This window comes from Xenopus tropicalis, chromosome 2, assembly GCF_000004195.4.
Source record: "Xenopus tropicalis strain Nigerian chromosome 2, UCB_Xtro_10.0, whole genome shotgun sequence".
Classification (NCBI taxonomy): Eukaryota; Metazoa; Chordata; class Amphibia; order Anura; family Pipidae; genus Xenopus; species Xenopus tropicalis.
Window position 1 is genome coordinate 67,206,651 of NC_030678.2, and position 26,990 is coordinate 67,233,640.

Here is a 26,990-nt window from a genome sequence, read left to right on the forward strand (position 1 = left end):
TTTGGTAGCATCCACTGCTGCCTCCAAGGAGAATCCAGCTGCGAGCTTAAGATCAGCTAGCGTATCCCTTAAAGTCTGGCATGAAGCGTGTGAATCTAAGGCCTGTTCCATATTCTCTATCCAGATGGACATCGCTTTGGATACATAGACCAAAGCCACTGAAGGCCTATACAAAGCCCCAGACGCCAAAAACAACCTTCTGAGGTCAGTCTCCATGCGTCTGTCCATGGGGTGTTTTAAAGCTGACGCGTCATCAATGGGCAAGGCTGTCTTCCTTGAAAGACGCGCTAGAGTAGCATCTACAACAGGGAGACCTTCCCACTTACTTGAGTCCTCTTCTGAAAAGGGATACAACTTGGCAAATTTACTCTCAGTAGGTGCTTTCTTAGTAGTCTTTTGCCACTCCGCCTCTATCATAGATTTAATCTCCTTATGAACAGGAAAACATGATTTCTTCTTCTTGTTAAAGAGAGCAGAAGAGGTCTCAGAATCCTTAGTATCATGCAAAGATAAGGTCTGCCTGACGGCTTTAATAAGAGGGGAGACTAACTTATAGTCAAATCCATAAGAATCCTCATCCTCAGATGACGAAATGGGTTCAAATTCATCCTTGGTAGATGAGGCAGAACTATAATCATCCTGTTCTTTGCTAGTTGAAGGTCTCACTGTCTTAGAGGTAGAAGCTTGTTTAATACCCTCTGCGACTGCCTCTTTAATCCACAGGAGTACTTCTTTAGATGCAGTTTCTCCCTTAGTCGAATCCCCAGCCTCAGATGCAACGGAAGGAGCTTTACTGGGTATGACTTCAGGACAAGGAGAATCAGGCTTAAAAAACTGCTTAATACAGTCCTTGCAAAATTTCTTATCTTGAATAGCAGGCTCAAAACAGGTCAGACAAGGCTCTTAACGAACTGGATTCAGAATCCTCCATACTTTGAGACATTCTAAATAAAAGCACAAGGGAATAAATATCACCACATATCTTTGTCTCAGTCTCTCCCTCTCTCTTTTAATTATTTACCTAGGAAGCGGCTCAAAATACTCCAGCACAAGCGGAACGCAGCTCCAGCAATCCAGCGTGGCACTAACCACAGACGCCTCCTTAAAACATAGGGAGTGACGTCACCTAAAGCGCCGCAAAATTCAAACTTGCCCTAAGAACGTGCAAGGGGCGGAAAAAAACCGATAATTGTTCCTGGGCGCATCAGCTCACCTTCCCTGCCGCACAAGGGACCTGCGCCGAGACACTCCTCTGGAGGCTGAGCGGCGCGGCATCGAGCAGGGGGAGAGAGAGAGGGAGAGAGACTAACTCCCCGCCCGGTAATCCAATCGCTGACAGAAGGAAAAAAGGCACAGGTGAGGGGTGGAGCGGACCTTTATCGGAGGATCAGACAGAACTTCCTTCTGTAAGAATCGCTGGGGGAATGCTACCCAAGTGTTTAGATGCTACGAGGGGATGGCCAGGAAATAACTTTACCTATTTTGAATTCTTCAGAATGCGTAGGTTACAAAACTATATGGTTTTCTGGAGGTCTCTGTATAGTTAGGGTGGGTTACGGCACATAATACGCTGACAGGGGGCTCTGTGCAAAAGCTGAGTTGGCAGGCAAGAAATCCATATGCGCTATTTTCATTTTGGGGTCAGTACATACCACAGACTTTGGTATATCTATGCATATTAGGCATCAACCTGTTCAGTAGACCTTAGGTGTTCCTATTTGGGGTGATTTGCCTTTTGTACGCAAGAAATTGAGTGAGATAAATGTCGCAAAATTGCAACATTTTTAGGCAATTTTCTGAAATGTCATATAAACCACTAACTTTAGGAAAGCTTTGCAGATTGGTACTTTGGTGTAGAAAGCATTCTTTGCCCATGTTGGATTTGTCAGAATGTGTATTTTCCAAAACTATATGGTTTTCTGGGTTTTTCTGTATAAGTTAGGGGTTCTTACGGCACATAATACGCTGACAGGGGGCTCTGTATGCAAAAGCTGAGTTGGCAGGCGAGAAATCCATATGCACTATTTTCATTTTGGGGTCAGTACACTACCACAGACTTTGGTATCTATGCATATTGGGCATCAAACTGTTCAGTAGACCCTAGGTGTTCCTATTTGGGGTGATTTGCCTTTATCTGCAAGAAACTGTGAGAGATAAATGCAGCAGATTGGAACATTTTCATGTGATTTTCTGAAATGTCATAACTTAGAAAACTTTGCGTCTTGGTACTTTGGAGTAAAAAGAAATGTGTACCCATTATAGGTTCGGGGGAATGTGTACTTTCCAAAAATATATGGCTTTCTGGGGTAACATAGTAACATAGTAAGTTGGGTTGAAAAAAGACATACGTCCATCAAGTTCAACCATAATGCCTATATATAACCTGCCTAACTACTAGTTGATCCAGAGGAAGGCAAAAAACCCCATCTGAAGCCTCTCTAATTTGCCGCAGAGGGGAAAAAATTCCTTCCTGACTCCAAGAGGCAATCGGACCAGTCCCTGGATCAACTAGGTTAACCCTCAAACACTGAAAGCAAATTATAAATCAAATAATAAATCAAAATGTTACTCAAAATCTATCGAAAAACCAAAGTGTATAAAGAAAATCAATATAACCGATAAAATTCGTACCAAATTAAGTAATAAGGTCCGGGTGTAGACACCCCGAACCTAACACAAATATTTAGAGCCAAAGCTCGTGAAGTCCAATGATAATTAGTTCCACTCACCCAGGTCCCGAAGTGGTCCGGGTGCTCAGGGCCCCAAACCCGTAGCCAAGGTAGTGATTCCAAAGTTCAAACGAAAAAAGCTCCAAGCACACCGGATTAAAAAGGGTAAAACCTCATCTTTATTAGTCCATTAGGATACAGGTACCTAACGCGTTTCGTGCGCGTGCGCACTTAGTCATAGGCATCTAAGTGCGCACGCGCACGAAACGCGTTAGGTACCTGTATCCTAATGGACTAATAAAGATGAGGTTTTACCCTTTTTAATCCGGTGTGCTTGGAGCTTTTTTCGTTTGAACCCTGGATCAACTAGTACTAAGAGCTATCTCCCATAACCTTGTATTCCCTCACTTGCTAAGAATCCATCCAGCCCCTTCTTACATTATATAACTTTATCAGCCAGCACGACTGATTCGGGGAGGGAATTCCAGAACTTCACAGCTCTCACTGTAAAAAATCCTTTCCGAATGTTTAAATGGAACCTCCCTTCTTCTAAACGAAGTGGGTGCCCTCGTGTCCGTTGGAAGGACCTACTGGTGAATAAAACATTAGAAAGGTTATTATATGATCCCTTTATATATTTATACATAGTTATCATGTCACCTCTTAAGCGCCTCTTCTCCAGTGTAAACAGACCCAACTTGGCCAGTCTTTCTTCATAACTGAGACTTTCCATACCCTTTACCAGCTTCGTTGCCCTTCTCTGGACCCTCTCTAACTCAATAATGTCCCGTTTGAGCACTGGAGACCAAAACTGAACAGCATATTCTAGATGGGGCCTTACCAGCGCTCTGTAAAGGGGAAGAATAACCCCCTCCTCCCGTGAATCTATACCCCTTTTAATACAGCTCAAAACCTTGTTTGCCCTTTCCCCTGCTGCCTGGCATTGCTTGCTACAGCCAAGTTTATTATCTACAAGGACTCCAAGGTCCTTCTCCATTATGGATTTGCCTAGTGCAGTCCCATTAAGGGTATAAGTGGCTTGCATATTTTTACATCCCAGGTGCATGACCGTACATTTATCCACATTAAATCTCATCTGCCACTTAGCTGCCCAGATTGCCAGTTGGTCAAGATCCTGCTGCAGGGATGTCACATCCTGGATAGAATTGACTGGTCTGCAGAGTTTTGTGTCATCTGCAAACACTGATACATTACTCATAATACCCTCCCCCAAGTCATTTATGAACAAATTAAACAAAAGTGGACCCAGTACAGAACCCTGAGGGACCCCACTGAGAACCTTATTCCAAGTAGAGAATGTAAGTGAGTGTACTTTTTTAGCATTATCCCACATATGCCCCTACATGTCACATATTTAGGTAAACCTATACATATTTGGTATGTTCAGTGGACCCCTGGCATTCAAATCTAGGGTGTTTTATCTTGGTACCTAATGCTGTGTGGGAGATAAGATGCTGCAAAATGGAAGCTTTGAGGGGATTTTTGGAAATGTCATCCGAATTTCTAACTTTAGAAAACCTTTACGGCTTTGTACTTTGGAGTAGAAAGACACGGGTACCTATTTTAGATTCGGGGGAATGTGTACATTCCAAAAATATATGATTTTCTGGGGTTAGCGTACTTTTTATTCCACATATAATGATGTAAATGTGTTGATTTTGCAGGAACTGAAATTACAGAAATGATAGATTATATGGGGTATGTTTACATTGGGGCCCATACATGCCACATACTTAGGTAAACCTATACATATTGTGCATCATACTGTTCAGTGGACCCCTGGCATTCATATTTAGGGTGTTTTATTTGGTTACTTTATGACCTCTATGAGATAAGCTACTATAGACTGGAAGCTTTGAAGCGATTTTTTTTTTTTTTTTTTTTTTTTTAAATTTCACAAATTTTGATAAAAACCAATAACTTTAGGAAAGCATTGCGAATTGATAGTTTGGAGTAGACAGACAGTTGTGCCTATTCTGGATTCCCCAGAATCTGTTCTTTCCAAAAATTTACAATTTTCTGGGATAAACCTTCTGTTAGTGGAATTTTTGGCCTTGAAATCTAAAGTATGCAGTTTTCTGAAGCAGTGCTTTGGAAATTAGGTAGTGTGCTGGGAGTTTTTGACCTATACAAGTGAGAAATCTGCATAAAACTATATATATTTGGTATTGGCACATTCAGGAGACATGGGACTTTCCAAATCAGTTGTATTTTTGTGCATAAAATAATTTTTGTTTCTGGTATGCGTGTTTATATTATGGAAAATGTTTTTTCATTTTTAGACATTTAGAAGCCTATATCTTGTTACAGAATTTGAATTACACAAAAATTCTACCATATTTTGAAAGCATAGGTTGTCCTGAAAAAACGATATATTGTTTTCCTGGGTAAACTAAAAGTCCCCCCCGAGGAAAGGCCCCTAAAGTGAAATAGTTTATGAACATTTTGCACTGTCTGGCAATACAAGTTGCTTTGACCAAAATGGCTGGCACCCAATGTAGAATCTACATTTTGTGTATAAAAGTACCTTAGTGCCACAGAACGTTGTGCTGTACTTCCGGGTTTGAGAGTGGAGGAGTGGCTTTTAAAGTTGCTCCTTCACTCCCCACTCGTTGCCCAGCCCCTAGGCAACCATAAGAGGCGGGGAACGAGTGGCCCCTGTGGCGCGATCACCCAGGGGTCCCATAGGAAATGCCAGGCACGCTGTTACTACGTGCCTGACATTTCCTGCCCCCCCCCCACACACACAAACACTCACCGATCAAAGGAAGAAGCTGCAGCTTTGGTTCCTGGGTCCCTCCTCCAGAACAATCTGTCTGCCTGCTTGTCTCCAGGTAGGTGTAAAAAAAGCACACAAACATACTTATTACACTAATACATACTTACACACGCACACATTTTGAGGGAGTTTCACACATTCACAGCATTCACACTCGTGTGCCACACATGCACACAACACGCATTTTGCCAAGTGCACACACACACTTAAACAATTTTGTGGATTTTTTTTTTTTTTATTTCTTGCCTGAAAAAAATGTTTCATTGCCATTGCAGATCTTTTTGTATGTTATTTTGGTGCTTTTTCAATTATGCATTGGTGTTGTTTGCTTGACTTTGTCTGTGAAACTAATTTGCCTAAGCCAAAATACTCAAACTGAGATTCTGACTGCAGATTTCACTAGGTAAAAAAAAAACATTGATTTTAGTGATTTTTTTTTTTTTTAAATTTTAGTGATTTTATTGCATTTCACGTTGTTCTTTGTTACTTGTCTTTTGTCTGCTAAATATTCATTTAGGTGCCTCTGTACACCACATAGTTTGGTAAATCTATGCATATTGGGCACTGTTGAGTAGACCCCAGACGTTCATATTTAGATGTGTACTTTCAGAAAATATATGGCTTTCTAGCGTCTCCATACTGTTAGGGGGTCTTATGGGACATACCGGGAACTTATACTGCAGTGTTCAGAGGTGAAAATTCATATGTATTATTTTCATCTGGCTGCCTCTGCACGCCAAGTAGTTTTGTAAATCTATGCATATTGGGCATCAAACTGTTCAGTCGAATCCTGGTGTTCATATTTAGAATGTTTTATGTTGATATGTTACAAAATGTGGGGGTACATAATGGGGTAAAATGCAAGCTTTGTGACGATTTGCAGAACTTTCATAAAGCCATTATATTTAGCATAGCTTTGTAGTTTGGTAGTTTGCAGTAGAAAGATGTATTTACCCATTTTTGTTTTGTCAGAATGTGTACTTTCAGAAAATGTATGGTTTTCTAGGGTCTCCATACTGTTAGGGGGTCTTATGGCACATAATTCAGATGCCGGGAGCTTATATTGCAGAGTATGCACTTTGTATGCACTAACTCTTTTTGGGGTCTCTAAATGCCAGATACTTTGGTGAACCTATGTACAATGGGCATCAAACTGTTAAGTGGACCCTTGGCTTTTATACTTAGGATGTTTTCTTGGTACCTAATGCTATGTGGGAGATAAGGTGCTTGAAAGTGGAAGGTTTGGTGCAATTTTCAGGTATTTCATCACAACCGCCATTTGTGGGAAAGCATTATGACATGGGATAGAAAGACATGGGTGCCCATTTTTGAATTTACCCGAATATGTTCTTTCCAAAAATGTATAGTTTTGGAGGGGTTAACGTATTTATTTGTGTTTTTAGCCATCAAAAATGCAGTAAATGTGTTGAATTTTCAGTAGCTAAAGATAACTCAGGGGCAATTTGTATGCACTAACTTCCTTTTGGGGTCTCTAAATGCCAGATAATTTGGTAATCCTTTGAACAATGTGCATCAAACTGTTCAGTGGACCCTTGGCTTTCATATTTAGGATGTTTTTTCTTGGTACCTCATGTTATGTGGGAGATATGATGCTTGAAATTGGAAGCTTTGAGTAGATTTTTTTTTTTTTTAGAATTTTCATAAGTTTTTTATTGAAAAAAATAAAACATTTTGCTGGTATAAATTCCTATATCCTGAAAATTTTTTTTTTTTTTTTATTTCAAGCTCTAAATCTTGTTCCAGAAGTGGAAATACACAAAAACTAAATGCCCCTAAAAGAGAGCACAGAATGTTTACAAAATGTCTGGCACTGAGGGGAACCGAAATGTGAAATTCTGCTGGCACTTAAAGGGTTAAACCAAGAAAGGGCCATGTCAAGAATGCCCACTGAATACAGAATGTCTGGGAGTAGTGGGTGGTCAACCATGTCAAAGTATGGAATAGTGACCTTTAGGAGGAGATCCTTGGTTACTTTGGTTAGAGCAGTTTCTTTTGAGTGTGTAGGGCGGAAGCTTGTTTGCAGGGGGTCAAGAATGGAGTTATAAGTGAGATGCTGGACCAGGTGGTTGTAAACAAGCCTTTCTAATAGTTTAGAGGCAAAAGGAAGATTGGTGAGTGATTAATGCTTGTTTATATGATGAAGGAAAAGTACCAGTAGAAAGTGAGCGGTTAAAAAGGTAGGCAAGTGTAAACGGTTGGGGGAGCAGGTTGTGGGGTTTAAGCAGGCTAGAAGTTTGCTAACTTCATGTAATATTGCAGGGGAGAGTGTGAAGCAGATGTGAGTTCAAAGGTAATCAAATGGTATGCTCTGCCTAATAAGGTCAATTTTGTCCTCAAAGAAGTGAGCAAGGTCTTGGGCAGTAACAGTTGGAGGATGCGGAGGGGGGGCACAGTAGCGAGTTAAATGTGGCAAACAATTGCTGTGGTTTAGAGGATAGAGTGGCGATTAACCCTTTTACTGCCAGCCGTTTTGGTCAAATCGGAACTTGTATTGACAGTTTTTGAACATTTTGCACTGTTTCACTTTAGGGGCCTTTCCTCGGGGGGACTTTTAGTTTACCCAGGAAAACAATATATTGTTTTTTTCAGGTAGAATTTTTGTGTAATTCCAATTCTGTAACAAGATATAGGCTTCTAAATGTCTAAAAATGAAAAAAAAAAAAAATAAAATTTTCCATAATATAAACACACATACTAGAAACAAAAATTATTTTATGCACAAATATACAACTGGACCACAGCTTGGTTCTACAGGCTTAATCCTCCCCCGCTTGCGGCTTGTAAAGGAGAAGACTGCCCATTAACCAACACCCATTTTTTTAAAGGCATAAGACCACAATTAAAGGGACAGGTGTGGGGGTGCTAACCCACAGGGAAGTTTGGCCATTCTTCCTGATTTGGAAAGTCCCATGTCTCCTGAATGTGCCATTACCAAATATATATAGTTTTATGGAGATTTCTCACTTGTATAGGTCAAAAACTCCCAGTAGTACACTACCAAATTTCCAAAGCACTGCTTCAGAAATCTGCATACTTTAGATTTCAAGGCCAAAAATTCCACTAACAGAAGGTTTATCCCAGAAAATTGTAAATTTTTGGAAAGAGCAGATTCTGGGGAATCCAGAATAGGCACAACTGTCTGTCTGCAATGCTTTCCTAAAGTTATTGCTTTTTATCAATTTGTGAAATTTTTAAAAATTTCAGGTCATAAAGTAACCAAATAAAACACCCTAAATATGAATGCCAGGGGTCCACTGAACAGTTTGATGAACAGGTTTACCTAAGTATTTGGCATGTAGGGGCCCCATTGTGAACATACCCCCATATGATCAATCATTGCTGTTATTTCAGCTCCAGCAAAATCAACACATTTACATCATTATATGTGGGATAAAGCCAGTAAAAAGTACACTCACCCCAGAAAGTCATATATTTTTGGGAAGTACACATTCCCCTGAATCTAAAATGGGTACCCGTGTCTTTCTACTCCAAAGTACCTAGCCACACAGCTTTTCTAAAGTTAGCAATTCGGATGACATTTCCAAAAATCCCATCAAAGCTTCCACTTTGCAGCATCTTATCTCCCACATAGTGTTATGTACCAAGATAAAACACCCTAAATTTGAACTCCAGGGGTCCACTGAACAGTTTGATGCCCAATATGTACAGTCGTGGGCAAAAGTTTTGAGAATGACACAAGTATTCATAAGCTTTCACAAAGTTTGCTGCTAAACTGCTTTTAGATCTTTGTTTCAATTCAAAGGCTTTTATCGACAATTACATGACATTTATGCAAAGAGTCAGTATTTGCAGTGTTGGCCCTTCTTTTTCAGGACCTCTGCAATTCGACTGGGCATGCTCTCTATCAACTTCTGGGCCAAATCCTGACTGATTGCAACCCATTCTTTCATAATCAATTCTTGGAGTTTGTCAGAATTAGTGGGTTTTTGTTTGTCCACCCGCCTCTTGAGGATTGACCACAAGTTCTCAATGGGATTAAGATCTGGGGAGTTTCCAGGCCATGGACCCAAAATTTCAACATTTTGGTCCCCGAGCCGCTTAGTTATCACTTTTGCCTTATGGCACGTTGCTCCATCATGCTGGAAAATGCATTGTTCTTCACCAAACTGTTGTTGGATTGTTGGAAGAAGTTGCTGTTGGAGGGTGTTTTGGTACCATTCTTTATTCATGGCTGTGTTTTTGGGCAAAATTGGGAGTGAGCCCCACTCCCTTGGATGATTAAAACAAAGCAAAAGCGCTCAAAAAAGGGTACAAAGTCAACGTAAAGTGAATAAAGAAATAAATAATTATGTAAATAATTAAATAATCAAATAGTTGAACCACCGCTCGTGCCTATTAGCATAACATTGAATAAATAAACTATATACCAAGTGGTTAGTTGAGACTCGGGTGTGCAAACCCCTGAGTCTGTCGCTCACGATGCAAGGAATTAATCACATAAACGGCTTTTGGTTCAAGGAAAACAACATGCTCACCGAAGTCCAATGGTGGTCCGGGTGCTCAAAGCCCCGAACCCGCAGCTGAAGAGAAGACACACCAGTGTTGAGAACAGCAAGCACTCCGGAATGTAGAGATCTGCTATAAAATCGGTCTTTATTTCATCATTTTAAAAAACAGAAATGCCTGACTCGTTTCGTGTGTTCATGCACTTAATCATAGGCAAACATTACAAATATAAGTGACTTTAAATAGCGGAAGCACAATGAAGGCAGGTGTAAAGGATACACCCTTTTTTTTTTTCTCTCTCTCTTTATAAATAAAATAACTGAGAAACAAGCCGCTCTAGATTACCATTTAGCAGATCTCATTCGAGATAAGGATCAATCGATACTCTATTAGATAAAACCAATTAGAAATATATATAACCATTAATAGAAAAATTCACATAATTTAAAAAGAATTATAAGTACGCATAATCGATTGGCAAAAATTGATAAGCCAAACTGATTGCTAAATAATTATTAGTATAAATACAGAATATTTCATTTTCATTATTTTAGACAATATTGAAAATGTACATATATAGATGTGGATCATTTAAGAATATTTAGCCAAATACTTAGGGGTCTGTTTGCTAAAGTGGCTTAAATTAAGTTAGAGATTTTAGACACAGAATAAATGGCAAATATGTTATGGGCGCTTTATTAAACAGGGACAAATATAATATTTCAATTATTCTGGCAACAAAACATTGGATTGGCAGTTATCACACTCGCCAGAAAATACGCTACGTACTAATTAACCCAAGTTTTACTATTCAGCAGAATGGGCTACAGACAAAATTGTTGGCAGAATATTTGCAAACATTTAACCCATATAGCATATTGATGCTGTTACTGAGTGTAGGGGAAAACTACATGAAAGTATAGAATACCATATCAAGTAAGGCAAAATAAGTAGACATTACTCAGTTCAAAAGTAGAAAAATATCAAATTTTACTATAATAATAAAATAAAGAAAAAAGGGGGGGAAAAAAAACTTAGGGCTTGCTGCCCTTGAGTTCTTTAACTCATCCACTTCCCCCTGGAGCTGGGCCAGCTCAGCCTTCATGTTGGCCAGGTCCTCCTGCACTGATGGTCCCGCAGGAGAACCTGGCGCCCAGCGCTTGGCCTGGGGGGAGAACCCAAGGGCCTGGGGGGAAACTGGGGGAGGAAAGAAGGGGGGGGTGTCTGGGGCGTTGGGCTGGATGGGCCGCAGGGGCCGCTGGTCGGGCCGCGGGGGCCGGTAGAGCCTGGAGGGCCTGGGGTTCGGCCTGGGGAGGAGGCGCCAGCTGAAGTTCTGTGAAATAGTATTGCAAGATGTTATTTTGTGTAATATATTATATATATATATATATATACATACATTCATACACCATCATAAATAATGGGGCCCCTCACAACAACATTTTTTGGGCCCCCCTCCTCCCACGCCCCCAATGGCCCCTCCCCCTGTGAACCCTCTCATCAATACAAAGGACACACAGACATTGTTAGCCAGGGCCCCCTAAAACATTTGTGGCCCTTCCCCAAATGACTCACACTATGGGCCGCTCCCTGCTGCTTCCCCCCTGCTTTAAACTTATTTATGCATATGTATTTGAAAATAGATGTGTGTGTATATGTGTGTGTGTATATGTATATACACACACACACACACACACACACACACACACACACACACACACACACACACACACACACACACACACACACACACACACACACACACACACACATACACACACATCTATTTTCAAATACATATGCATAAATATATATATATATATATAATATAATACGAAGTGCTGGGAAGCTGCACACCATAAGGAACAATAATACCTGGGTGCCTGTGGCAAAACAAAATCTAGACAGACATGGGGTGACAGCACACACAGGATTTTCACAAGGAGTCACAAAGATGTGAAATAATATTCAGAGGTTTATTGTGACCAACGTTTCAGTTCCTCACTGGCATTATGGTTGAACGTGATGGATGTATGTCTTTTTTCAACCCAACTTACTATGTTACTATCTTACTTTCATCATCCCTGACATTTCTTACATTTTTACCTTTAGTTCAAATTACTTGCTAAATGTTTTACTGAACGTATACTGTAAAAGCATAATAAAGTACAATAATTACCTTCCGCAATTTCAGCGACCAGTTCTGGGCTCCTGCGCTTCAGGTCGGACCACAGACGCCGGAGCTGGCGGGGGTCCACATCAAGGGCAAACCCGGCGAGCAAACCCTCTCTTAGCTCGCCCAGGATTGCCCTCTTTCTCTAGTGGACCCCTAAGTCCATCAGCGGTGGGTGGTCATATCCTGCACGCAGGAGCACGCTGATAATGTAGCGCCTCTCCCCTGGTAGCAAGTTAGAAACCCCAGGCATGTCCTCTCAGTTTGGTGGCTGCAGGCTCGATGACACAAAATGGCCCCAAGTCGCACATGTCACGAGATTACAAAATCGCCACAAAATGTCCGCAAGTCGCGAGATTACAAAATCACGATTAAAAAAATCGCCAAAATATACATAGTAATGTATTTTGCGCGAAAAAATATTCGCCGATATAGTACTGTATATTTTGGCGACAACATATTCACCGCTATAGTACTGTATATTAGTAGCGAAATTCCATACATGCCAAGACTTTAGTAAAATTGAGTAAAAAGACACATACTTGAATAAATAACACTGTAAGTCTATATTTTATTGCAAAAACTCATTTACTGTACTTTTCTATAGTTTTTCGCCTGCCTGTAGTAGGTGTTAATTTTCGCATAGCCGAATGCAATATTTAGCGCGCAAAAGTTATAGTGAATCATGCGATCGTATTCTTTTCAGCGCGGAAATTAACAAATGCGTTAAAACTAGCGCGAGAAATACCGCATGCGAAAATGGCGACTTATCGCACGCGATAATACTATGGTGAATCGCGCGCTAATTTTCGCGTCTTTTTTACCGCAAAAAAGCGTGCGATAATTTTTATCGCACTTTAGTGAATCAGGCCCATAGTCTCAAGTAATGAGAGTAGCCCAGTAGCGAGACATTTTTACACAATGTTGCAACTCAAATGTTTCTTTGTTGCAGATACAGGTGATTGATAGGGCTCTGCCGGATGAAAGAGATATAGACAGACTTACTAGGCTCTTACGCTTAGAGATTAAGTGGATTTTTACCTTGAATACCCGCTACCCCGCTGGCTTAAACTTAATTTTTGACGTTAGCTGTTATGTCTAGGTTTATGATCCACATCTATATATGTACATTTTCAATATTGTCTAAAATAATGAAAATGAAATATTCTGTATTTATACTAATAATTATTTAGCAATCAGTTTGGCTTATCAATTTTTGCCAATCGATTATGCGTACTTATAATTCTTTTTAAATGTTTCTCAGTTATTTTATTTATAAAGAGAGAGAAAAAAAAAAGGGTGTATCCTTTACACCTGCCTTCATTGTGCTTCCGCTATTTAAAGTCACTTATATTTGTAATGTTTGCCTATGATTAAGTGCATGAACGCACGAAACGCGTCAAGCATTTTTTAAAATGATGAAATAAAGACCGATTTTATAGCAGGTCTCTACAGTCCGGAGTGCTTGATGTTCCTTTCTCAACACTCCCTTGGATGAGAAGCAATCCCACACATGAATGGTCTCAGGGTGCTTTACTGTTGGCATGACACAGGACTGATGGTAGCGCTCACCTTTTCTTCTTCGGACAAGCCTTTTTCTTGACAATCCCAAATCCCGGAAAGCGGCTTCATCTGAGAATATGACTTTACCCCAGTCCTCAGCAGTCCATTCACCATACTTTCTGCAGAAGATCAATCTGTCCCTGATGTTTTTTTTTGGAGAGAAATGGCTTCTTTGCTGCCCTTCTTGACACCAGGCCATCTTCCAAAAGTCTTCGCCTCACTGTGCGTTCAGATGCACTCACACCTGCCTGCTGCCATTCCTGAGCAAGCTCTGCACTGGTGGCACTCCGATCCCGCAGCTGAATCCTCTAGGAGACGATCCTGGCACTTGCTTGACTTTCTTGGACGCCCTGAAGCCTTCTTAACAAGAATTGAAACTATTTCCTTGAAGTTCTTGATGATCCTATAAATTGTTGATTTAGGTGCAATCTTTGTAGCCACAATATCCTTGCCTGTGAAGCCATTTTTATGCAACGCAATGATGGCTGCACGCTTCTTTGCAGGTCACCATGGTTAACAATGGAAGAACAATGATTTCAAGCATCACCCTCCTTTTAACATGTCAAGTCTGCCATTCTAACCCAATCAGCCTGACATAATGATCTCCAGCCTTGTGCTCATCAACATTCTCAAGATGATTACTGAAATTATCTCAGCAGGTCCTTTAATGACAGCAATGAAATGCAGTGGAAAGGTTTTTTTGGGATTAAGTTAATTTTCATGGCAAAGAAGGACTATGCAATTCATCTGATCACTCTTCATAACATTCTGGAGTATATGCAAATTGCTATTATAAAAACTTAAGCAGCAACTTTTCCAATTTCCAATATTTATGTAATTCTCAAAACTTTTGGCCACGACTGTATAGGTTTACCTAAATATTTGGTATGTAGGGGCCCCAATGGGAACATACCCCATATGATCTATCATTTCAGTTCCTGCAAAATCAACACATTTACATCCTTTATGTGGGATAATGCTACAAAAAAAAGTACACTCACCCCAGAAAGCCATATATTTTTGGAAAGTACACATCCCCCCGAATCTATAATGGGTAAACATTTCTTTTTGCTCCAAAGTACCAAGCTGTAAAACTTTCCTAAACTTCCCCTAACTATACAGAGACCCCACAAAACCATCAACCACCAACAAAAAAGCGTCCTTTCTACACCAAAGTACCAATCTGCAACGCTTTCCTAAATTTATTCGTTTTTTATGACATTTTAGAAAATCGCCTAAAAATTTTGCAATTTACTGCATTTATCTCACACAATTTCTTGCATACAAAGGCAAGAAATAGGAACACCTAAGGTCTACTGAACAGTTTGATGCCCAATATGCATAGATATACCAAAGTCTGCGGTATGTACTGACCTCAAAATGAAAATAGCGCATAAGGATTTCTCGCCTGCCAACTCAGCTTTTGCATAGAGACCCCTGACAGTGTATTATGTGCCGTAACACCCCCTAACTATACAGAGACCCCCAGAAAACCATATATTTTTGGAAAGTACACATTCTGATGAATTCAAAATAGGTAAAGTTATTTTTGTACACCAAAGTTACACCTGGCAAAGCTATGCTAAAAACAGATTAGGAACACTTATACAGGGATAAAAATGTGATAAAACCACAAAAATTGTGCAAATCAGTGAAACAACAAAATAAGTCACATGACAGTGTAATTCGTGGTCAGAATATCTGATCCAATAATCACGCTGTCAAAATAAACAGTTTTTAGGTAAAAGAAACTAAAAACAAAGTGGTAAAACAAAAAAAAAGTGTTTGTGTATACATGTGTATAGAGAATCCTGCAGAGAGAATCCTTCAAATGCCGACGACGTATGGGACACATCGTTGGCAGTTAAGCCCTTTTTCTGCCACAACGTATCCCATACGTTATTGGCAGTAAAAAGGTTTAAGAAGAGAAGTATTGTTGTTTGTTTTCAATAAAGCTTGGTTGTAGGAGAAAAACATGAACTTAAAGTGGATAAAGTCAAGTTCAGTTTGTGACTTCCTCCATTGGTGTTCAGTTGATCTACTACATCTTCAGAGGTGCCATGTTAAGTTGTACCGTGACTGGTAGGAGCAAAGGGATAAAGAGCTGACAAAAGAGCACGCACAGCATTCATTTGCACATTCATGCGCGTCTTTTATCTGTGCCTCTATGTGTGTTTTTATATGCGCGACGCATAACTTTGAACGCACAGCGCATCAAATCATGCCTTTATATGTGCGCCGTCTCCATTTTTAGTGCGGGCAGGAACCGATTCGGCCCACTTGAAAGCTGCCCGGTACTGGTCTGTGGCCCGGCGGTTGGGAACCCCTGATCTAGAAAGGTAGAATAGGGACCAGGGGACCATATTTGACTGGACCATATATGACTGCACCATGTAGTGAGATTTGGGAAAATAAGCATATGCTGTGCACTTCAAAAGAAGTGAAGGAAAGAGGATGGTGTGGTTACAATTTGAAACCTGCACTAAACGGGACAGAAGAAATCCAACTCCTCTGCCCTGATGATTACCAGGTCTAGGGGTATGACTAAATGAGTAGCCTCCATAGGAGAAGGCAGCAGGTGAGAGGCAGTGTCAGAAGGGCTGAGCCAGGTTTCAATAATTCCAGAAGGTTAAGGGATTTGGCTACAAAGAGGTCATGAACTGCAGTGAGTTTTTTGCAGATTGATTGTGCATTCCAGAGGGCACAAGAGAAAGGGGAAAAGGTTGACTCTGTTATGTGAATAAAATTTTATGGTGTTTTTGTATAGGACTATCTGAGGAAATGTATTTTCGGAGAATGGGACCAGGGTTTCATTTTGGCTTCTTCAAATAAAGGTTTAGTTTATCAAGTCTATAGTGGTCCCCTCTTTTTCCTTTTTAATATTTGTCTGCAATGTCCTGTAATATATTATTAAAAGAGTAATTGTGTCCCCTGCAAGCTTCTTTTTTCCAGAGGAAATGTCCCCATCCCTATTGCAATGCATAATTAGGGGTAGATTTATAAGCGTTCAGGTTTGACACATTTTTTTAGCACATGGTCGCCTGCTCACAAAGGAACATGCTTTCTTCTAATTATATTATAGCATATCAGAACTGCCTGCCCTTTTACCTGGAAGTATTTATTCAGAGACAGCTGGAGGCCACTGGATAATTTCATGTTTCTCCATGTGAGTGGTTCCCCCCAGCTGTTACAGAACAAGAACTGCCTTCCCAATTGCCTCTGGGTATTTATCAATGACGAATGGCCACCTATTGATATGCACGGATACTAAAAAAGCATGTTCATCATAATTTGTATGGTGCCCCTCTCCTGCTATTACAAAACAAAAACTGCCTGCATCATTGGCTGAAGGTAGTTAAAGAAGAAAAGCTTTTTTTTTTTTCTTTTAAAATTGCTCTAAGCAACCCCCAGAATATACATACCTTAGTCTCTGCATTCAGTCTGCTCTGGTTTCTGATTTGTCAATCTCCAGCTGCTTTCCTCTACTTTTCAGTACAGCATGAAGCCCTGCCCCTTTTTTTTCTCCCAGATATTTGCACTAAAGAGATTACCAGGTCTAGCATTGTGTGTGGTGTTGAAGACCCATGAATATCCAGGATAAAATGAAAAAACAGCAGCACTCCGGAAATGTTGTAGAAAAAAAGTGCACACAGCAACGTTTCGGGCTTAAACCAGCCCTTTATCAAGCCTAATCATACAAATACAATCAAGTGTTATATACCCACAGGAAAGGGAGGGACCATCACTCCAGCCCTCCATTTAACCCATAGTGTTCAATATACAAATTTTCAATATATAAATTCTCAAATTGCACATCAAGTTTTCAAATTGCAAAAAGACATATAAAACAGCACATGTGTATGTCATAGTAATACTTCCATAATATACTCTAGTGTATCAAGTGCATCAAAATTTAATAGTGATAAATATACTGCTAACGTATAGGAACAATAAATGTCTTACTTTAATGTATTTCATTAAAAATAATTTCTTTTTCCTTATTTCTTTTTCTTTTTGGCTACGATGTCAAAACTCAGGGGACAAATCACCCCTGAATTGTTAGGAATCTGGAGCTTCCACATCTCTGAATCTTACTGTCCTATAACGAAAACAGTAATAAACAAATTTTTAGATAAGAACAAAACACAATATTTGTTAAAACACAGTATTTGTTAAAAACAAGCACTCGTAATCACTTACTTATATAAATAGCATAGGGGTATATTCCCTGTTAAGGCCACCTGGTGACAAAGTACCCAATATATTTATCCAGCGCATTTCTAATTTCTTCAGCATCCACTGTCTATTACCTCCCCTCCTGAGAGGACCAACAGTATCAATAACCTGATATCTGAGTTGTGAAATAGAGTGCTTCATCTCATGAAAGTGTGCTGGTATAGGAAGATGCAGTAGATTGCAACGTATATTAGACTTATGCTGTTTAATCCTGTCCTTGACCTTCTGAGTTGTCTCCCCCACATATGCAAGGCCACAGGGACACTTAATCAAATAAACCACATAAGTGGAGTTACATGTAAAATAATTCTTGATTGAAATATGAAAAATATGAAAAATGCGCAACTTTTCGCGTAAGTTTTAACGCTACGCAAAATGCGCAACTTTTTACGCAACTTTCGTAATGGATAGGAAAACTCGCGTTTTTACGCAAAAATCGTATTGGATCCGAAAAATTCGTAAAGAATCCGAAAAAATCGCAAAACATACGAAAAAATCGCAAAGTACCGATCATTACGAAAAAAACGCAATCGGACTCCATTCGACCCGTTCGTGGGTAAGTAAATCAGCCCCATAGTATTGCGATTTTAATGTATTCAAGTATCCTATTCCTTATTACCCCTTCCAAAAGCTTTCCTACCAATGATGTCAGACTAACAGGCCTATTGTTTACAGGCTGAGAATGGGATCCTTTTTTGAATAACGGCAATTCGCCAGTCTATTGGCACCATGCCACTGTTCCCTAAATGCTCACTCACACAAATGTTAGAGATGAGTTCAGTATAATTAGATATCAGCAGGTGCAAAAGAGAATCAGCTAAAACCAAGTGCCTTAGTTACTCCCTTAACCCTTTAAGTGCCAGCCGAATTCGTCATTTCGGTTCCCCCCAGTGCCAGACGTTTTTTAAGCATTTTGTACTCATTCACTTTAACAATGTTTTTTGGTAGGAAAACCTCCATGAAACTAGGGAAATTATATATCGTTTTTTTCGTCACTAATTGGGCTTCGACATACATACCAAATTTTATAACTTTTCTGGAGATATGATGTGTATTTTGGGTGAAATATGTAAAAAAAAAAAAAAGAAAAATTTCTGTATATTTTGAGTTTTTTTTCCATAGAAAAGTTAATTTTACACACTTTTTTTTGTTGTTTTTAAAAGCCCTGATACTCCCAAGTCCAACGATACCAAATATGTGGTGGTACCCCACAGTTCCTGTCCAGAAGTAACCCCCAAACTAAAGCAATACTTTGTACAATATCATACCAGAACAAAGTGGAAAAGCGCTTGTAACAGTTGATGCAGCATAACTTACATGTAAATCTAAAATATCCCATCATGTTCGGTATCTTTAGAAACTACAGACCTTCAGGTTTCTAGGTGCAATGTAGTTTTCACTCAAAAGCCAAATACTTTTTGTCAGTGCATTGTGAAATTTGGAGCTTTTTTTTACTTTTTTTTTTTTCTAAAACGTAAACTTGGACGCATGATCAAATGTGGATTTGACAAAAAAAAAATCTCATAAAAATTTTCTAACAAAGGCAAATTTGAAAGACAAACTTCTCCTCAATAAAATGATGCCCCATATGTATGGGTGCACATAAAGACATGGGCACCAAACACTCCAAAGCAGGGGCAATGCATAAAGGCAATTACAGCTAAAAATGTGGGGGCTGCGCTCTATGTGCACTACCTGCAGTTTTTCAGTGTTAACCCCCCTACACACCCCCACACCTAGTGCACAGCTATTCAGAGACACCACTCTTCTCTTTCTACATGGAAAATTGTGGCTGCAGTCCCTTGCAGAAGTCAGCGCTTTGGTCAGAAATCAAGGAAAAAACAGATACAAACCTAGATTTCTCCCCAAAATCTCCATGGCAACTACCAAAAACTTACTAAACATCAATCTGCAAGTTCCCCTGAATAAAACGATACCTATGTCTGGTTGCACATAAGTACATGGCCGCCAAACCTGAAAATGCATAATATTGGGGCTGCACTCTATGCACCCCTTTTTTTTTTTTTTTGTTGCCTGCACCCGAATGAATGGAATACGCTCGGGTGCAGGCACATGTAGCCGATATACGCATGAAAACACGCGAGAATGCAAAGTCTCGTGTTTTCATGCGTATATCGGCTACATGTGCCTGCACCCGAGCGTATTCCATTCATTCGGGTGCAGGCACAAGTAGCAGGCGTAGGGCTGAATTTTCGGCAAGCGTTTTTTAAAGTGCCTCCGATTAACCCCAAATAAAGTTCAGCTGCTCTAATTGGTCTTTCCTGACATTTTTTTAGTCGCATCCCACAGCAAAAGCCATGGTCCACAGAGAGCTTCCAAAGCATCAGAGGGATCTCATTGTTAAAAGATATCAGTCAGGAGAAGGCTACTAAAGAGTTTCCAAGGCATTAGATATACCATGGAACACAGTCATCATAAAGTGGATAAAATATGGCACAACAGTGACATTACCAAGAACTGGATGTCCCTCCAAAATTGATGAAAAGACCAGAAGAAAACTGGTCAGGGAGGCTACCAAGAAGTCTACAGCAACATTAAAGGAGCAGCAGGAATATCTGGCAAGTACTGGCTGTGTGGTACATGTGACAACAATCTCCCATACTCTTCATATGTCTGGGCTATGGGGTAGAGTGGCAAGACGAAAGCCTTTTCTTACGAAGAAAAACATCCAAGCCAGGCTACATTTTGCAAAAACACATCTGAAGTCTCCCAAAAGCATGTGGGAAAAGGTGTTATGGTCTGATGAAACCAAGGTTGAACTTTTTGGCCATAATTCCAAAAAATATGTTTGGCGCAGAAACAATACTGCACATCATCAAAAGAACACCATACCCACAGTGAAGCATGGTGGTGGCAGCATCATGCTTTGGGGCTGTTTTTCTTCAGCTGGAACTGGGGCCTTAGTTTAGATAGAGGGAATTATGAACAGTTCCAAATACCAGTCAATATTGGCACAAAACCTTCAGGCTTCTGCTAGAAAACTGAACATGAGGAGGAACTTCATGTTTCAGCATGACAACGACCCAAAGCATACATCCAAATCAACAAAGGAATGGCTTCACCGGGAGAAGATTAAAGTTTTGGAATGGCCCAGCCAGAGCCCAGACCTGAATCCGATTAAAAATATGTGGGGTGATCTGAAGAGGGCTGTACACAGGAGATGCCCTCGCAATCTGACAGATTTTGAGTGTTTCTGCAAAGAAGAGTGGGCAAATCTTGCAAAGTCAAAATGTGCCATGCTAATAGACTCATACCCCAAAAGACTGAGTGCTGTAATAAAATCAAAAGCGCTTCAACAAAGTATTAGTTTAAGGGTGTGCTCACTTATGCAACCACATTATTTTAGTTTTTTTGGTTTTCTTCCCTCCACCTAAAAGATTTCAGTTTGTTTTTCAATTGAGTGGTACAGTTTATAGGTCACATTAGGTGGAAAAAGTTCTGAACTGATTTATCTTTGTCTCATTTTTGAACAGGAACCTGACATTTTATCAGGGGTGTGTAGATTTTTATATCCACTGTATATTACAACATCTGCAATTTGTGGCTTTCAATTTTGAATTTAATTGCTTCCCTAAAGTACCTCTTAAAGGCATTAATGGAATATGTAATTGTAGCATCACTGGTCAGAGGGAATTCCACAGTCTCACGGTTTCAAATTGAAGGTGAAAATTCCTTTTATCTACAGTTGGCTACCAGTCCCTTTTTCTAAATGAGAAAGGATTTTCACCATTCTCTGTGACATATGTATAAATAGTTATCATGCCTTCTGTTGTACTTTACAGAGATAATACATCATTCACATCGGTCCCTGTCACATCTAAGGTCCCTGTTGTGTTCACACACACTTTGGCCAATTTTATAAGTGGCCAGTAACCTGCCTGTATGTGTTTGTGAGGAAACCAGAATACCCCAATTTTCCTATTGACAGGGAAGATTTTCAAACTGCTGCCGCACGTACAGCTTTGAAGGTACACCACCCAGCGACTTTTGTTTGATGACCCCCAAAGTGGGAGGGGCCAACAACATCCAATCAAATTTCACCCATTGACATTTATGGGGAAATTGAAACTGCTGCCAATCTTACAGTTTACAGCTACACTCCCCAAACTTGAATCACATAGTCATGGGGTCAGCCTGAATGAAAATAGGATAATTGTTAGATGCTCAAAAGTGGGCGGAGCTGTGAACTGCCAATAAGATTTTACCTATTGACTTGGATGAAATCCAACCTGCTGCCATTCTCACAGTAATAACACCAGGGTCCCCAAACTTTGCAGAGTTAGGCACTAGGTAACTGCGGATCAAGGTTAGAAAAAGGGGGTGGAGCCGCCAACAGCCAATCAGATTTTACCTGTTGACTTTCAATGGGGAAATTCAACCTGATGCCATTCTCACAGTATTGACACCAGGGTCCCCAAACTTTTCACAGTTGGTCACTAGGGGACTGCCGGTTTAGTTTTGAAAAGTGGGTGGGGCCATCAACAGAGATTTCACCTACTGATTTTTATTGGTTTGAAGCCAGAGTTTCCAAACTTTGACTTTCAGTCACTGGGTGACTATGGATTAAAGTTTTTATTTTTAAAAAAGCAAAGTGGGAGGGGCCAACAACAGCCAATCAAATTTCACCCATTGACTTTTATGGGGAAACTGAAACTGCTGCCAATCTTACAGCTTTGAGGCTACACTCCTCACTACTGCTGTCGTTCTTTAACTATTAAACCTAGGGTGCCTAAACATTGCAGAGTTAGTCACTGGGTAACTCCAGTTCTAGGTTAGAAAAAGGGTGCGGAGCCACCAACCTCCTATCACTTGTTGACTTTCAGTGGGGAAATTTAAATTGCTGCCATTCAGACACTATTAAAACCAGGGTCCCCAAACTCTGCACAGTGGTTTTTACTATATAACTGTTGTCCAAGGTTAGAAAAAGTGGGCGGGGCAAACAGATCAGATTTCATTCAGTGACTTCACGTTTTTCAACCCAACATGAAGTTTGTTCTCAAACTTCCCTTTCTAGTTATATCTATAATTTAGCACAGAGGCATTTTCTCTGGTTACATAATATGTTCTACAAATTACATAATAAGATAGTAAGTTAGAAAATCTAGGAATGCACTGAATCCACTTTTTTGGATTTGGGCAAAAACCAAACCGAATCCAAATCCTAATTAGCATATGCTAATTAGGTTTTAAAAGGGTAAAAGGTCGCTGCCACGACAACAATTTCCAACTTCTGTATTTACATGACAAAAAGTCACGTTATTTTGGTTTCGGTTCGCCTAGAAGCATGGATTTGTTCAAATCCAAATCTTTCCGATAAAGGCCGAATCCTGGATTCGGTGCATTCCTAAAAAAACACATACGTCCATCAAGTTTGACCTTTTATTTCTAATTAGCTTGGATCCAGAGGAAGGAAAAAAACATTTTTAAAGCCTCTCCAATTTGCTTCAGAGGGGGGAAAAGTTCCTTCCTGATGACAAGATTTCAGTTGGATCAGAACTGTACTAAGAGCTGTTTTCAGTAACCCTGTATTTCCTTGATTGCTAAAAAGCCATCCAACCACTTCTTGAAGCTATCTAATATATCTGCCAGTACAATTGATTTAGGAAGAGAACTCTACAACTTCACAGCTCTGTACTTTAAAAAACACTTTTCGAATTTTAAGATTAAACCTCCTTCCTAATCAAAATGGGTGCTGCTCTTGTGTCTGTTGTAAGGACCTACTGGTAAATAAAGCATTAGAGAGATTATTATATGATCCCCCTTATATATTCATACAGTTATCATACTCCCCCCCCCCCCCTTAAGTTTGTTTTTTCCAGCGTAAACAGACCCAACTTGTCAGTCTTTCTTTATAACTGAGACTTTCCATGCTATTTACCAGCTTAGTTGCCCTTGTTTGGACCCTCTCTAATTCAGTAATATCCCTGGAGACCAAAGCTACACAGCATATTCTAGATGGGGCATTAACAGCGCTCTGTAAAGTAGAAGAATGACTCTCTCCTGCAAATTTATTGCCATTTTAATACAACTTAAAACCTTGTTTGCCCTTACAGCTGCTGACTGGCACTGCTTGCTAGAGCCAAGATTATCTACGCCAAGGTCTTTTTCCATTATGGTGTTGACAAAAAAAAATATTCACAGCTGCACTCACCTTAGCCAAATTTCTGTATGGCAGCGCCCCAACAATGTATAGAACAAAACCCAAAAAGGGACTGCACTCAAGCTAAATTTCAGCTGGGGAGCTTACCCCGTTTATTGAGTGCCCCCCCCAAAAAAGTTGATTTTTTTGTGGTACATTGGCATAATAAATGGGGTAAGCTCTCCAGCTGAAATTTTGCTTGAGTGCAGTCTCTATTTCTGCTTTGTTCACTAGTGCAGCTACATTGAAGCAGGGGTCTCCAGCCTGCTTTTTACCTGTGAGTGACCTTCATATGTAAAAAGAGTTGGGAAGCAACACAAGCATGAAAAATATTTTGCAGGGGAAGCCAAATAAGGCTATTAGTAGCACCTATGTGGACTGGCAGCCTACAGGAGATTCTGGCTATACATCTGGTTTTTATGCCAGCAAATCTTGCCAGGAATTAAAAGTAAGCACCTTCATTAGGGCCACTGGGAGTAACATCCAAGGGATTTGTGAACAACGAGCCACTGGTTGGGGATCACTGCATTAAGGGTATAAGTGGCTGCAACTTAGTTGTCCTGATTGCCAGTTTTTTAAGAGACAGAAGAAACATATCTGTAGATGCCTGGTTTGTATTATTTTAGGCTTGTATATCATATATTTGCTTTGTTTTTTTCTTATAGGTTATGCATTACCTGGGGCAGTATATCATGGTGAAAGAGTTGTATGACAAACAGCAGCAGCATATTGTCCATTGTGGCTCCGATGAACTTGGAAAATTATTAGGGATTACTACGTTCTCTGTGAAAGACCCAAGGTGAGAACACTTCTGATTTTGTTCTCAAACCAATAGTCATTGTCTATAAATGTTTTTACTACATTTTAAGTGTCTTCTTAATTTTAGCTTAATGGTATGGAATTCCCAAACAGTTTAAACCCTTAAGGGTAATAGAGTCACTAATATTCAATTACATTGATTTAATGGAACCTATACAGTTAGTTGTTGGCAAAAACTCAGAGTTGTGAAAATATTATCCAGTCACAATTCATGATGCTCATTGAGACAGGTGTTAATATTTCAGTTTACATGACGAAGTGTGAATTTGTTGTGCTCTTTGTTGGGCAAATGCCTCTGCAGAGGGTAAACAGTGATGTTGAATTCATTTTGTACATGTTCTGTTTGACTGTACTGGTGGAGTCCAGATTCTTTTGAAATATTTTTCTAACCTTTTTCTAACGTTCTTGAGAAATCTCCTTTATTTGAATCATAAAAACAGAGATGGAGAAGCTGCACTGTATAAATGCTTTTTGTAGTGTCAGGTGCAAGCTGCTGAGTTTCCTACTTTCATGGTGACCATGTACTCCAGAAGAAATCACGCTGCGGTACTCCAAATAAGTAAAAAGGTTGTAGGCAACATTTTGGTCTTAGGGCTAATCTCCACGGATGTAGTTGCATGGGTCAGAATATAATAGGACTGATAAAAAAAAAATCTGATGTGTAAACTACTTGAAAGGATTGACACTTGACACAACACAGAAGGGAACACTGCATGCTGAGAAAATCTGACGGTGTCTGACAAACTCTTTTCTCAACTTTACATTACAGCCTATGGAGATCAAAATCTCATGCTCTTGCATGACAAGATCTGACCCACAAAATTTAATCAAAATCTCCTGAGTTTAGCTTCCAGCCCTTTCTCAAGCATTGATAAAGTAAGCTTGAAACATTGCATACTCTTTGACACAAATAATGCACCTTTTCACTGATTCAGAATGCTGCAAGCTTAATGTCTACTGCTTTAGTCAAGTCATGACACACTTTCACAAACTTATGGTGTTGGGCCTCTTTGCCAGGGATGGGCTGCACCTCAAGCTGTGGCCATAGTAAGGAAAAATGGGGGAGGAGACTTACTTGGGGTTACTGATAATGGCAGGCATGCTGTATACACAAAATTCTCAAGCTGTCATCAGTATTAAATGTATGTTTACTAATGCAAGGAGTCTGACTGGGAAAATGGGAGAGCTGGAGTTGCTGGCACTGGAGAATATGTTGTGATTGGCATTGCTGAAACATGGTTGAATGAGTCACATGAATGGGCAGTTAATACCTGTGGCTATACTTTGTTTCAGATGACAGAGGCAATAGTAAAGGAGGAGGGGCGTGCCTGTATGTTAAGCATGAATTAAAAGCAAATTTAAAGCAGGAAGTGATGATGACGACAGATAAGGGAGCTGAAGCCTTATGGGTTGAGCCTCTCACAGATGGTAAAGAGTAATGTAAGTGAATAGGCTCTGCTCCTGTTGCAAATAGAAATGGCTGCTAGTATGGGGCAAGTGATAATAATGGGGGATTTTAATTACCCTGATATTGACTGGAGAAATAGTACTGCCAGGACAGTAAATGGGAACAAGTTTAGAAAATTCTTGCATGACAACTTTGTCACAAGTTGTTGAGGAGCCAACCAGAAACCATGCTCTACTGGATCAAGTGATCTCTAATGACCCAGAACGTATAGCAAATGTGCAAGTGATAGTGACCCTGGGTAATAGTGACCATATTGTTATTTCATTTGATGTTTGGTACACTGGAGCAAAGAAGACCCTGAATTTTAGAAAAGCAAATTTTCCCTCCTTAAAGAGATACTGACACCAGAAATGAAACCATTTTTACATATGTCATAACATTGTCTTTGCATGCTATTTATAATGTTGCTATAAAAGTCCAAGCTTTTACATTCCCTATCTGATCCCCCATGTTCCTCTATTAGGGGGCTGCCATATTTGTCCAGCAGGGGGTCGTTAGCATTAGGAGCTATAACTGACAGGCTGAGAAGGGACAGTCAGGCTGGCAAAACAGTCAGGTTTTGGGATTTCAAGTAACAATTACTTACAAAAGCAGCCATATCAGTAAAAAATGAT

The 26,990-nt window shown here is 39.9% G+C and overlaps 1 protein-coding gene across 5 annotated transcripts in view; it reads left to right on the top strand.

Annotated features, from left to right (window-relative positions):
* mdm4 (MDM4, p53 regulator) overlaps nt 1-26,990 on the top strand; it is a 162,978-nt gene that overhangs the window by 22,327 nt on the left and 113,661 nt on the right. For all 5 annotated transcript variants that reach the window (XM_012953455.3, XM_018089546.2, NM_001142245.1 and 2 more), the window contains one exon: nt 24,755-24,888. In XM_012953455.3, the coding sequence (XP_012808909.1) occupies nt 24,755-24,888 (134 nt within the window). The remainder of the gene's footprint in view (nt 1-24,754; nt 24,889-26,990) is intronic.